The sequence below is a fragment of the Cicer arietinum genome, chromosome 3 (assembly GCF_000331145.2).
Source record: "Cicer arietinum cultivar CDC Frontier isolate Library 1 chromosome 3, Cicar.CDCFrontier_v2.0, whole genome shotgun sequence".
NCBI classification, from domain to species: domain Eukaryota; kingdom Viridiplantae; phylum Streptophyta; class Magnoliopsida; order Fabales; family Fabaceae; genus Cicer; species Cicer arietinum.
Window position 1 is genome coordinate 30,857,727 of NC_021162.2, and position 14,970 is coordinate 30,872,696.

At 31.4% G+C, this 14,970-nt stretch overlaps 1 protein-coding gene across 1 annotated transcript; it reads right to left on the reverse strand.

Moving 5' to 3' along the window:
• Positions 1-486: 486 nt before the first annotated feature.
• Positions 487-4,732, reverse strand: LOC113784684 (uncharacterized). The gene is given in 7 exon segments (XM_027330992.1): positions 487-585; positions 697-754; positions 869-923; positions 1,081-1,441; positions 1,771-1,839; positions 1,903-2,072; positions 4,618-4,732. Coding segments are annotated over 7 exon segments (927 nt in total).
• Positions 4,733-14,970: the final 10,238 nt, after the last annotated feature.

Here is a 14,970-nt window from a genome sequence, read left to right on the forward strand (position 1 = left end):
ACTTTCAAAACCTAGGGATTGGTTTACATAGACTTCATCACTTTTATAACCATTTAGAAAAGCACTTTTAGCATCTATTTGAAATAATGTAATGTTACTATTTGCAGCAAAAGAACGTAGGATTAGAATAGCTTTTATCCTAGTCGTTGGAGCAAAAGTCTCAGTGTAATCAATGCCCTCTAGCTGATTGTAGTCTTGTGCGACAAGTCTTGCCTTTTTTTGACCACTTCACCTTTTTCGTTTAGCTTCTTTCTGAAAATCCACTTGGTTCCAATAATATTTTTCTTTGGTCTAGGTACTAGGTACTAGATCCCAAATATCATTTCTCTTAATTTCATTTAACTCTTCTTGCATTGCAAGAATCCATCCATCATCTGCCAATGCTTCATCAATAGAGGTAGGCTCAATTGATGAGATGGACTATACATCATCACCCCCAATCTAGTTGTGTACAACGGAATAAAGCCAGGAGTCAGAGCTATGTACCTACAGAGCATAAGCTTGTAATTTCTCGAACAAAATGTTGAGAACACGTTCAGCAAGCCATTGAACATTGAGAGGAAGCTCAAACAATTTTTGCCAGAACTCCATTCATGTTTACCTCTAAGTCACAATTGCTAAGCAATTACAAAGAGTAATCAGAGGTGAAAAAGCATTTAAGCAAAATGGTAAAGCTTAACTTAGTAGTTTTATTACCTTCAAGCTTTGAAAAGGATTGAAGCCTTCGAGCTCTAATGTCACAATAACACCAAATCTAACCAAAATCAAAATACAGTCAGTAGCAAACCAAAATACAGTCAACAATTAAACTAATCTGATAGTCGAGATATATACTCTAAAGTCTAAATTGTTAGATTAATCCTATAACGATGATTGGTTGTAGATAACAGAAATAGGTCTCTTATAGTAATTACATGTTGCAACTGTTGAGACCATTAGAATTACTAATGTCAATGCTCTAATACCAATTTCAAATTTTAAAATCCAAAATCTGATGCTAAGTCTTGCATCTATACCCTAAATTTCCCCCAAAATAATTCTATCAAAAAAATTATGAGTGAAAATAATAAAATTGATTACATGTTGCAGCTGCAACAGTGAGAGTTAGGATGTCACTTGCACTTGTATCACTCATGGCAGAACAAATAACACTACTAAGATCTTCTTTCTTAGCTCCCATTGCTTCAGCTACTATTGCACACTGAGCAGCAACCAAAGGAGCAGCAGAAGCTATTGCTGCATCTCTATCTTCATTGGACTCCTCCATTTTTGAATTTTCAGAAGCAATAGCAAAAAATGTTGCTGCAACACTTGCAATTGACATTGTTGCATGCACCTCTGCTCTTTGCAATCTCTGTTTTTCTTTCCTCTTCATCTTTATTTTCTTAAACCATTTCTTTATTGACATGCTTTTTATTGGTATTATATGCTTCCATGGCATCTACATGATATATTTCAATAGGATGATAATCATTCAAAAACACAAACATATTAATGCTAAGTGAAACAAGTAATAACCATAGCTTTAAATAAATGTCTTCAACCATTATTTGGACTGCAACATAATTATTATTTTTTAATACGATTGAAACTGTAATGTAATCGCGGTTAAGGTTATATAGATCACATTTGATTGCGATTCTCTGCAATATTAAAAATTGGTACGCGGCTGCAAATGTAATTCTATTCAGGGTGCATAGTTTACCCATTTATTTCTTAAAGTGCTAACTGCATGACTGTAATTCAACTATAATATTAAATATTACATACCCATTTTTTTCTTAAACTGCTGTTGTAATTCAATTTAGAGTGCATAGCTTGTTGCATCCATATCCATGACTAAAAAAACATAACATGAAAAGAATTATTTTGTTCTCCAAAGGTCTTGTTTAATTATTTAACATGATTATTAGATGATTTTATTGTGTAAATTTCTTATTTCCTTAAGATCATTAGACTTCAATGGAGGTATAGACATGAAATAGGGCTACTAGGTTCTAATTGCTTCATAGGGTTATCAAATAGAACAAGTGGTCCAAGTTGTGACTCAGGCTTCAAAGATTGAATAATAACTATAAAATCAAAATAAAGTCAGTAGCAATCCGTTAAACCTAAAGCAAATGTTTAGAAAACAAAATACAAAATTTAGTAGAAATTCAGAAGAAAATTAAGAAATTATTTGAAATTGCGCTTAGGACTCACCAGATGTAGGTTAGGGTTCCTACGATTTGAAAAAGAAAATAAATTAAGAAATGAGAAATGATGGAAGCTGATTAGGTTTATGCGATTTGGGAAAGAAACAGAGAGGCAAAATGCAAAACGGTCGAAGGTGATTAGGGTTCGTGCTACTACTGATATTTTGGTGCTATCACTACCACCATCAGAAGAAGAACCATGTAATTGGCGTTTATTGAGACATTAAAGGTTGCAAAGATGGAGATGCTAATGGAACGAGAGATGGTGTTTATTGAGGCCTTAAAGGTCATGGAGATGAAGGAGAAAGTGAATGGAGGATGAAGGAGAATGGTGAGAACTAAAAGTGGAGGCACTAGGGTTTGCGAGGATGAAGGAGAAAGTTTGGAACTAAAATTGGCTCAATACTCTGAGTTGTTTATGGTAATGTGAAATATGTTTTGTTATTATCATATTTTTACATTTAATATTATCAGATTTTTAAGTATACATTTTGGGTCTATTTTAAAATAAATTTTTTTATGATTTGTGTATTTTTTTAAAATAAAAATATTTGGTCTCTAAATCGGATGCTAAATTTAATTTTTTTTTTTTTTTTTGATATAGAGATTTAGAAAAATATAGTTTTAAAAGAAGAAAAAAGAATTTGATTGGTCTCTAAATCGGTCGCTAATAAATTGGCCTCTAAATCGGTTGCTAAAATATATTTGTGACCACTTTAGAGACACGTTTAGTTTTAGTTAACTATTATAAATATTTTGTATGCAAAAATTATTTCACATTTTTCTTTTTTTATTAATAAAGAAAATTAAATTATGTAATTAAAAAATAGTTAGCGACTAAAATTTTGGTCGCTAAAATTTAGTTGTTATTTCAATCTCTAAATTTTGTTATCGACCGATTTAGTGACGAAATAATATTTAGTTTCAAGGTTTAAAATTTTAGTCTCAATTTCGGTCGCTAGTGTGAAAGAAAATTTTTCTATTAGTAATATTTAGCGACTGAATTTTTGGTCGCTATAATTTAGTTGCAATTTCAGTCTCTAAATTTCATTAGCGACCGATTTAGTGACGAAAAAATATTTAGTTTCTAGGTTTAAAATTACGATCTCTATTTCGGTCGCTAGTGTGACTGAAGATATTCAGTCTATAAATCGGTCACTATATACGAAAATTCAAGTAGTGAAAGTGATATCTTTTAGTGATGATCCGGTCTTCAAAGGATCGTTTGCACTTCAAATGATTAGAGTTTCTAGATGAGTTGACTTGTAATTGCATCCAAATCTTCCTTCTTACTTATCTTGATTGTTTTTGACTCGATCAGATTCATCCTCTTAATATTTGTCATCTTCTTATAATTTGCTTGTATTCTATGTTTTTTTTAGCTTCTTCTAGTTTGTCTGCATCTGCTTCCTATAGTTCCAATAAGCTTTCACTATCATCAACTTGCTTTAAGTTTTTAAGGTCAAGTCATTTGTCACATAACATAATATAAATTAGATGATTTAAGAATGAAACAATACAACCAAAACACATGTTTTGTTTCTTGTGGTTTATGCTTGTTTTTGAAGAAACAAACTTGTTTTATGCTTCTGCAAAATACTTATCTAGCTTTGATTATTTAAGATCAAGCTTCTTGTTATCCCAGTAAACATAATATCAGAGAATAAATAAATTTAAATAAAGATAAAACTTATTTGTCAATAATTTTAGTTTCACTATAAAACCCCTCTTGGTTCTTATTTTCTAGTTATTAGATTCTGAATTTGCATATTCTCTTATTAGAAGGTCTGGATGAAGGGATTTGAATTTCCATCCAACTTTGTAGTCTTGATGGATTTGATTGAAGTGTTTAGAGAAGTCTCTTGATTCTGATTGTTTATCTAACACTTTTGTTATTGATGTATTAGGTTCCCTTGGTAATTCTGGTTCTACTGATACTTCAGATTCATAAGATGGTTTTGATTCTTTTGATAGTTCTGGTTCATCATACGGTTCTTTTAATGATAGTTATGGTTCATCGGCTGGTTCTGATAGGTATTGTGTCGACTAGTCCTTCTTCCACCAAAGTCAGGTCTTGGGACATACACCTTTTTCCTTTCATAAGTTCCTAGCATCCGCTTACCACATGCCATGATTGGTGTTTCAACTTGGTTTCTTTGAACATCTGCAACATAAATAATTTTGTCTTTTGGTACCCAAATTGGATAGGGTCCTGGTTTGTTAGTTGTTAAAGGTTTCTTGCCTTTCTTTATATTTAACATGAGACAAGATAATTTAGAGTGACCTTTCTTAGAACAAATAGTACAAAAAACATCAAAGTGAATAGGTTTAGCTCCAATTACTATTTCTTCAAATCCTATACCTCTTTTACCATTTCTACTAATACCATAAATCATAGATGCATACTTGCTTCTTTCCATACCATTAGCTAGAAAATCTTGGAATAATTCTTCATGCTTATCAGAATAACATGTGGTATTTTCGACATGGATATCTTTCAAGGTTTTATCTATAAGTTCAACAATATCAGTTTTCATATTTGCATTTAATGTTTTAAGTTAAGTAATATCAGTTTTCAAAGTTGCATTTTCTGTTTTAAATTCAACACTTTCATCCTTTAAAACATTAACTTTTTCAGTTAGGTTTGTATTTTCTTTTCTAAGTGTTTTCAGATTTAAAGAGATCTTTTGATTCTAATTTAAAAAATCATTTATAGCAGTAATTAAATCAGATCGCGTTAAGTTAGAAAATTTCTCAATTTCTTCATATGTTGATTCACTTCCAGAGTCAAAATATGTGTTGAATCTAGAGGCAGAGTTGGTATGAATCATCAAAGCTAAATTTGTGTGCTCTTCATCATTAGAGGATTCATCAGAATCATCCCATGTAGCCATACTACTCTTCTTCTTAGGTCTAGAATATTTCCTCTGATGTTTCCCTTTCTCCAAATTTATACATTCTAACCCGATATGTCTAGGTTCATTGCATCCATTGCATAAGATACTTTTCTTTTCATATTTACCATCCTTTCCTCTGCTAGATTGCTTGGAATATCTTTGGGGAAATTTGTTCTTTCTATTGTGCCACATATTCTAAATTTTTCTGAATATAAATGTCAGTTCCTCTTCCTTTGAGTCTCGATTCCAATCCTCTGAATCATCATCCTCTAATTCTGTTATTGCCTTCAGACCTTTCTTCAACTTGGATTTCAAAGCCAATGTTGGTTACTTCATCTTTGGCTCATCCTCTGCAAGTTCAATTTCATGTGATCTGAGAGAGTTGATTGATGCTTTCAGGTTAAGAGTATTTAGATCTTTTGCTTCTTGAATGGCAGTGATCTTAGGTATCCACTTGCTTGTCAGACTCCTTAGAATCTTCATCATATGATCAACAATAGTATAGCTCTTCTCAAGTATCTTTAATCCTAGACCAAAGTTTGGAATATGGAAAAATTGTTTCAATGTCTTCATCCTCTTCCATCTTGAACAACTCATATTTTTTTACTAGGAGGCTAGCCTTTGCTTCTTGAACTTCCTTCCTTCCTTCATAAATTAGAATCAAACTATCATAAATACTCTTTGTTGTCTCCTTGTTAGTGCCCTTGTCAAACTTCATGAAGGTGATTACATTTATGATGAATGTTCATTAATTATGTTGCATCTTGTATATCATCTTTTGATCAGCATTCATCTCCTTTCTTTGAATTTCAATATCGTCAGTATTCTTTGGAACACTATAACCATCTTCCACCAAGTCCTAAAGTTGTCATCGTGTCCTTCCAATACTCAAAACATTCTCCGAATCCAAACATGCTGAAGCCTTGGATTTTTCCTTAAACATTGTAAAGTGCTCACAGCCTTAAGACCAATCTTTGATGCCAATTGAAGGTGAAAACACTATAAGAGGATTTACTTGGAGTAGAAGCAATTAGGTTCAGAGGCAGCAAACAATGAAAGCATAAATAATTGTACACATAAGTTTATCCTAGTTCACCACTAACTAGGCTACATCCAGTCCCCTCATTTAGAAGGCTTTAATCCACTATTTTAAATACTTTGAATTACAAAACACCTAACTCTCCAAGCCAGTCTTCATAAACAACTTGATAACCCCAAACTTTTGAGGAACTAACCACCTTAGCCCTACTAGCCAAGGCTTCTCCTAACAACTTGACAACCCTATATTGAAGAAGGAAATAAACCACTATCTGGTTGGATATAAAAGATAGGAACTTTAAGTCTTTGTTTCTAACAAAGCTAATAATAATAATAACTCTCACACTCTAATAAAAAAAACACTTAGAAAATATTTCTAAATTGAACAAGTGTTTCTCTCTATGAAATCTAAAAAATAACTTTTGGAATTTTGAGCTTTGAGTTCTTTTCCTCTTTTTTGATTTTCGATTAACTTTTTCTTCAGCCTTGGGTATCTACTTTTAAGTTAAAATTAAGGTTTTAGTTTAGTCTTTGTTTAATTCTGAATTGTATCTTCATTCCTAGCTTGGTCAAAAAAGATCTTATTCAAAAATAATTATGAACAAGATGCTTTTTGATAATATATTCTTTAGCCAATTCTTTATTTATGAATCTAATCTGAACAATTTTTCTAGATTGATTTTGTTCGTAATTTGTTCAGATTGAGTTTATAAATCTTTAGGTTGATTTTATTTGTACTTTGTTCAAATTGAGTTTATAAATTTTTCATATTCAGTTTGTAAAATCTTCAATTGATTTTGTTCATATGTTGTTGTAGATAAATCTTGATCGAATCTTGACCATATCTTTTTTTCAACTTGATCAAATATTTTCTTCAATTATAAATCTAATCAAATTTTATTTTAGATTTTATTGAGTTATAAATATGAATCAAAATATTTATGTTTTTATTGCTTGCTACCTCTGAATCTGATTGTTTCTTATGTAAGTAATTTATAAAATGAACCAACCTTCATCAAATTAGCAAAATGTTATCAACTTTGGCAAACATAATTCAACCCCCCCATTTCCCCCTTCCCTTTATTGTGTTTGCACATTCAATTGGCATCAGAACTCCGTCACAAGGTTGAGCATTTTACAGTGTTTGAGGAAATATCCAAGGGTTCAACATGTCTAGATTCAGTGAATCAACATATGAAGAAATTGAGGTATTTTCTGACTTTACTCGATTTGATTTAATTACTTCTATAAATGATTGTTTAAATAAGAATCACAAATTTTCTTTCAAACTGAAAACACTTAGGAAAGAAAATACAAATCTAACTGAAAAAGTTAATGCTTTAAAGATTCAAAGTGTTGAATTTAAAACAGAAAATGCAACTCTAAAAACTGATATTATTGAACTTAAAACAGAAAATGAACTTTGAAAATTGATATTATTGAAATAAAATAGAAAATGCAACTCTGAAAACTGATATTACTTAACTTAAAATAGAGTATGCAAATTTGAAAACTGATATTGTTGAACTTAAGGTTGAAAATCTGACTCTAAAAAGTAATTATAGTTCAACATCAATTGAAAATACCACATGTAACTCCTATAAGCAGGAAGAAGTATTTGAAGATTTTCTTGATAATGGTATGGAAAGATGCAAGTATTCATCTATGACTTATGGTGTTAGTAGGAATGGTGAAAGAGGAATAGAATTTCAAGAAAAAGTAATTGAACCTAAGTTTGTTCCCTTTGATGATTTATGTGTTATTTTCTATAAGAAAGGTCCCACTAAAATATCTTGTCATATGGTAACCACATGGAAAGACAAGAAACCTTTAAGAACTAACAAACTAGGATCCAACAAGATTTGGGTACTAAATGATAAAACTGTTTATGTTATAGATGTTTTAAGCAACCAAATTGAAACACCAGTAGCGGTATATACATTCATCTATTATTCCTAAGAAGAATTTAAGTTCTCCTATTATTCTCACTATGACTTGTTATTACCCATTGAACCTAATTCTTGGAATCTCCAGTCTTTTAGGTTAGGTTACCATCATAAGTGACTGATGACTCTTCATCATATGCATATTTTGCCACTATTTTAGTCTTATTTATCCTCAACTACTAGTTAAATTAAGGATTTATTTGATATATTTTGTTGATTTTTGTTCCTTGAGTTAAATTAAATATTTTATGTTTTATTTTAGTGATTAAGTAGGAATTTTTCGTAATTTTACATTGCGTTGTGTTTTGGTGCAGTGCTGAATTTTGGTGAGAAATCAACATGACACATGTAGAGTATTTCAGCCATATCTGGCGTTGTAGATGTCCAATTGGAGTCAAACCAAATGCAAATGAAAGCTAGGATCCATATCTACAACCTTTATGAAGACACTGGAACCAAATTCAGACTCGAAAGAGGCGCAAAATGCAATATACGCCGGATAACAGATGCTGAGCGCTGGAGTGCGCCCAAGCGCAAGCCAAGTGCTTTTTCCCAGCATTCGCCACTGTCGAAACGCGCCCAAGCGCGCCTGGGGCGCGATACCCGCACCAGCAACCATAAAAACACAGATTTTTACTGTTTTATGATCTTTTTTTGACTCTGGGGAACTTGGGAGACTTGTGCCCTAGCATAGAAACTCAAAGACGGCCGTTTCTAACGCCATTGAAGCAGTTTTATCAAGAATCATCCATGAATCATTCTTGTAATTCTTCTTTAATCCTTATCTTTTGTATCTCTGTCATGAGTAACTAAACCCTATTTGTTAGGGATGAGTGTAACCAGATGAAACCCTTATTTTTCTGATTTGATTTCTAGTTATATGAATGAGTTTATTGAATTATTTTTCTCATCTCTGTGCTTAATGCTTTTTATTGCTTGATCAACATTAAAATGTTCTACGATTTGTATTTTGAAACGGAAGTGGACTTTACGAATGCTTGAGATGAGAAATTCATGAATTTGTAGTCTAGACATAGGTGCAGGTCATGAAACCAATTAAATTAGTTGCAAAGCAATAATTTACAAGAGAATTTCTATACGGTAATGCTTAATTCTAATCTTAAATCCACTAAGGAATTAGGGGTTACTTTGGAATTAAAGGTTCTGTCACTAAGACATTAGGGCAAGAATAATAAAGAGAATTCGGTAATAATTCAATAAAGGAATTCAGTAACTAGGATCAAATTAGACACCAAGGTTGGATTCGAAGTGAAACTCATCCCTGACATTTTTCTCATTATAAAAGATCAATTTTATTATTGTTGTTAATTTCAAACATTATTTCAATCAACTTGGGAACCTTTTTGTTCAATTCTAGTAATCAAATATAATTCAATAGTAAAACGCAATCCTTGAGTTCGACACTCGGTACTATCGTTTTATTATTACTTGCAACGATTCAGTACACTTGCTGAAACGCTATCAAGTGTTTGGCGCCGTTGCCGGGGATTGCCAATTCACTATTGAAGTTAATTTATTTACTTAATTGAAATTTTTTGCTCTGCAATAAAATTTTTGATTTTTTTTTTATTTTATGTTATTTTTTTTTATTTGTTGAACTTGCTAATGTCATGTCTAGTGGTTTGTCTCTTCTTTGTTTGAGATAACTATTCGTTGTAGAGCATGGAAGATTATACTGATGATATTCTACTGCAATTATATGAAGAGTGTGATACTTGTCTTATTTCGGGTATATGTCGCATGATTGAGGGGCAAATCATGAGCCATGCATTTTTAAAACATCACCCTCAGATCCCTCCGATGCAGCCTCTTAGGTGTGACTTTTGCGGAGAAGCACATAAGATTCGAAATTGTGCTGATGACCTTGCCGAACTAGTAGAATATGAAGATTTTTTTTGGAAAGTCACAGAAAACGACGAGCGTTACATTAAAAAGATCTATTGGGAACAAATTATACCTCCTGAAATTCTATCCAAAGAATCAAATGACAAAGACTTTCACATTATGGACGTTTTGGTTGAATTCATGAAGAATAACATGGTTTCAATTGAAAGATTTGAAAATCAATGTGAGAGGTTATTTGAGCAAGTGGTTAAATTTGAGAAGATGGAGGAGAAGTTGAAGATTGAAGATAATTTCATTGTTGTGGTAGAAGAAGATAAGCAAGAGGAAAAGACGAACGAGGAAAAGACGAACGAGAAAAAGAAAAAAGAAGAGATTGATAAAGTTCGAGATTCAATCTATGCCTTGTTCATCAATGTCCAATTGAAAATGACATGGAAACAACATCTTTTATTTCTTAAGTTCATGGAATTTCTACCAAACAAAAAGAAAAAGAAGGATGATGTATTCTTCCTGTCATATATGCCACCTTGACAGTAGTTGAGACGTCAAGCTCAAGACACTAAAGTGCGTACATGATCTACTATAACAGCTCCATTAGAAAGTAATTCTCTAATTATGTTATGCTTATGAAGTATTTGTCGTCTCTTACCGTTGTAATAAAAATTCTCAATCTTTGCAATAGTTGCGGTACTATCGCAGTGGATCAACACATATGTCATAGGTTTTTCCCATAAAAGGAATCTCAACTAGCAAGCATCTCAACCAACTCGATTCTTCACTAGTAGTAGCTAGTGCTATCATTTCAAACTCCATAGTGGACTGAACCAATATCGTCTGTTCTTCAATTTCCAAGATACAACACCACTAGCTATACTAAAATATAGTCACTAGTTGTTTTTGAGTAATCTGATAAAATGTTCCAATCAACAACATTGTATCCTTCAAGTACGACTGGAAATCTTTGATAATGTAATCGGAGTTTCATGGTCCTTTTTAGGTATCTCCTGACTCTTTTAATAGAGTGCCAATGCTCCATACTAGGTCTACTAGTAAACTTGCACAACAGTCGCACGACGTAGGCAATGTTGAGTCTAGTACAATCAATGGCATCTTCAATTTGTCTAATACCTTCACCAGTGTTTTTGAAATATTTCACACTTGGATCATAGGATTTTTTTCAACATAGTGAGACTGATCCAAAGAAATTCCATTTTCTGACCTAGTAATCTTGATAATGCGGATTACACTCGTTTCTCCGAGGTCTTTCATATCAAGTTGTTACACTACAATGATTTCATAATTTTTACAACATGAATGTTTGAATCAAAATATGAGTAAGTCGTCTCAATAGAGACATATGATAATGCAAATGTCATTTTCAGATTTGTAATAAATACATTTGTCATTTTCATTGACTTTAAACTCATTTGATATAATCAAGTTATCTAATTTTTCATGTCATTGCTTAGGAGCTTGTTTAAGACCATATAGAGATTTATCTAACTTATAGACCTAGTTTTCTTGTCCATGAATCACAAAATCTTCAGGTTGTTCCATATAGATTTCTACTTCCAAATTACCATTTAATAAAATAGTTCTGACATCCATTTGGTGTTCCACCAAGTTATGAATAGCACCAAGTGAGATGTGTACCCTAATGGATTTAATTCTAGTGACCGGTGAAAAGGTGTCGAAAAAATTTATATTTTCTCTTTGTCTAAAACCTTTGGCTACAAAGCGAGCCTTGTATTTATCAGTCATTCCATTGGTTTTTAATTTCTTTTTCAATATTCATTTACAACCTATTGATATGCAACCATGAGGCAAGTCTACAAAATGTGAGGTCATGTTTGACTCTAGAGAATCCATTTCATCATTTATGGCTTCTTGCAATAAATATGTATCCAAAGATGACAAAACTTCTTAAAGATTTGCAGGATCCTCTTCTAAGGTATAGGTCGTATAATGGGGTCCATAATCGTTAACAACTATAACTCTCTTACTTCTTCGAGTTTTTGTTTCGCTTTATTTGATGCTTTTAGTGCTTCTTGTCACGGGAACATGACTTGGTTGGCTGCCCACACTATTTCTAGATTTCAAAGAGAATTTATTTTCATAAAAGTCAACATCATTTGAGTCTATGATCACGTTCGCTTTTAGTTCATAAAAAATATACACTTCACTGTTTACTGCATACCCAATGAATACACATTCATAGGTTCTACTGGAGAGTTTAATTCGCTTGAGATCGAGGATTCTGACATAAGCCAGACAACCCCAAGTTCAAAAATAAGACAAGTTCGATTGTCTTTTCTTCACTATCTCATAAGAAGATATTTTGTTTTTAGATTTAGGAACTCTATTCAAAATATAGCAAATAAGCAATATATTTTTCGCACACCAATGAGATGCAGCACCAGAGTTAAGCATACTAACAACAACTAGTTCGATAAGAGTTTTATTCTTTTTTTTGTCAACTTTGCCCTTCATTTCAAGCAATTATGATGCAGTTGTTCCATGTATAATTCCAGAAAAAATTTTAAAACTCATTTAACAAACTAGAATCATACTTGGAACCTCTTAATCTTTCTACTAAATTGATTTTCAATTTCAGTTACAAACATCCTTAACATGTCAAACGTTTCACTTTTATTTTTCATTTCTTGTTAACATCCCATCAAGTTCACATATATCATAGTGTAATAAATCTAAAGACTCATATTTTTTAACAACAGATTTACGTGAACTCTTGATTATTTTAGCTTGATTACAAAAATCACATTTTTCAAAATCATTTAAAGATAACTTTGGAATTAAACCTAAGTTACTTAAGTTTGAAATCAGATGTGTTCACATCACAGAGTCTAGCATGTCAAAAATTAAAATCACATAACATGTAAGCAGAATGAGACACATTAAATTTCAACATTTAATTTAAATATGCCATGAGTGGCTTACCTTAATAGATGATCTCATTAGTTATCTTCTAAATTTTACAGAAGTGAGCCTCCACAGATCTGACATCGGTCATCTGATACTCTGATACTTGAGGTAGCAGCTCATAGTATTGTTGGAACTATAGTAGTTATACATATCATCAACAAGACAAAAAAGAATATAATTCTTATAGAGTAATCATTATCCTCCCATGGGTTAATTCTTTAGCTTTCTTATCCTTTTTTGTTTGCCTCACTAAAACAGTTTATTGAAATTAGAGGCACCAGATCCAATAATCTCTTCGGTTGACATGGCATAAAGAAAAATCTTAAAATTGTTGTTTTTGAGTTTAGAAAACTATTTAAAAATCACAATTTATGCCATCGAAAAGATTATTGGGTTGAGTCGCGGAATAGGTCCCTCTCTTTATGACATTTCGAGGCACTGCCCAAATTGTGCAGGGCATACTATCAACCACGAAGTCCCCAAGATAAAACAGCTCAAATTGTATCAGAGTTCCACTACACTGGAATTACACCCTCAATAGGGCAGTTAAAGCTACTCTCGATATGAAGATTAAAGTCACTCACAATATGATACTATGATCACTCATAAATCAAAAGGACTACGACACAAAAACCGCTCAAAGTGGTATTAGGACCAGTAAAAAATCGACTGAACTACGACATAAAAAACGCTCGAAAAGAATAGTTGTATTAGGATCACTCAAAAATTGTAACACCCCAAAATTTTCATATATATTATATATGTGTCTTGTTAGTAATTGTTATGATTTATTATTAAATTATTAATTATTTTATGTATAAATAAATTAAACTAAATTTTATCACACTCTATTTTACTTGAATAATTATAACCTTTATTTTTATTTAATTATTTTGGTGTGAAAGTTACACGGGGATGATTTATGATGTGATTATTTTCTAAATAAACTATTGTGCATTTTTATTTGATTAGTTTTGATAATCATGAAATTGATGTGTTAGATATGGTTGTTTTATTTTGTTATGTGTGGGTGGTATTCTTGTCTTGCTTGATTTATTTTGGTTGATAAAATATTAGTTGAATTATTTAATTAAATTTGAATGTATAAAAGTTATATTATTTGTTAGTTTTGTTTACGACCAAATAAGTATTTATTTTAGGAGATATTATAGAGTTAGTGAAACCCAACCTACCTTTATATATAAGTGTTTTGAAAATATTTTTGGTCCATCCTAAAAAAAAAAAAAAAACTAGTGACTTAACTCATTCTTTGATTCTCCTTTATGACAAGATTTTATGACAATTCATGGTGTTTCTTGGCATAATGTGCATTAACTCATTTTTAACACCTTTAATTTATTTTTTAAAGGAAGATTATAAATTTAATTATAAGTTTTTTTGTGCAATTAAGAGAGGACACAAAAAAACTATTGTCCTTTTTGTATCTCATGCATTCATCTCTTTTAAACTAAAATTATAATTTTATTTTAACTGTCTACAAAAATAATTCTATGAAATTTTTGATTTCGTAACTATTAGATAAAAAAAAATTAAAAGGGTGATCTGACAATCTCTGATTTATTTATTTAATTAAAATGGATGGTGTGACACCCTGCAATATATGGTGAACTTTATTAGTTAATCCTAATTAACTCATACACATAAATACACATGATTTCAATTGACTTTGTAACAACATAATAAAATTAAATAAATAGTAATTATTGATAGCATAATTTTGGAATTAAGTGCACTTCAATTTTAGACAAGAACTTAATCGTAATATTGCAACGTAAATAGGTATTACGTTCATACATTTCCATTAGACATCTTGTTGTCACACCTATTTTTCATTCGTACACTCCTAAAATAATTTTCTAAGTCATAAATCCCAATATCTATCGGTGTTGAATTCATCATTGCCTCATAAGCTATTTCTCGTGCGAATTTAGAGATGTTAAGAAAGAAAGCGCCTAAGGTAAGGACTTTTCCCCATGCTGAGTTAGACTAGATATTAAATTAGCGATTCGTAAGATATTGATATGATGTCTGGATGTCTTAAAAGAAAAAGGTTGATTTTATTTT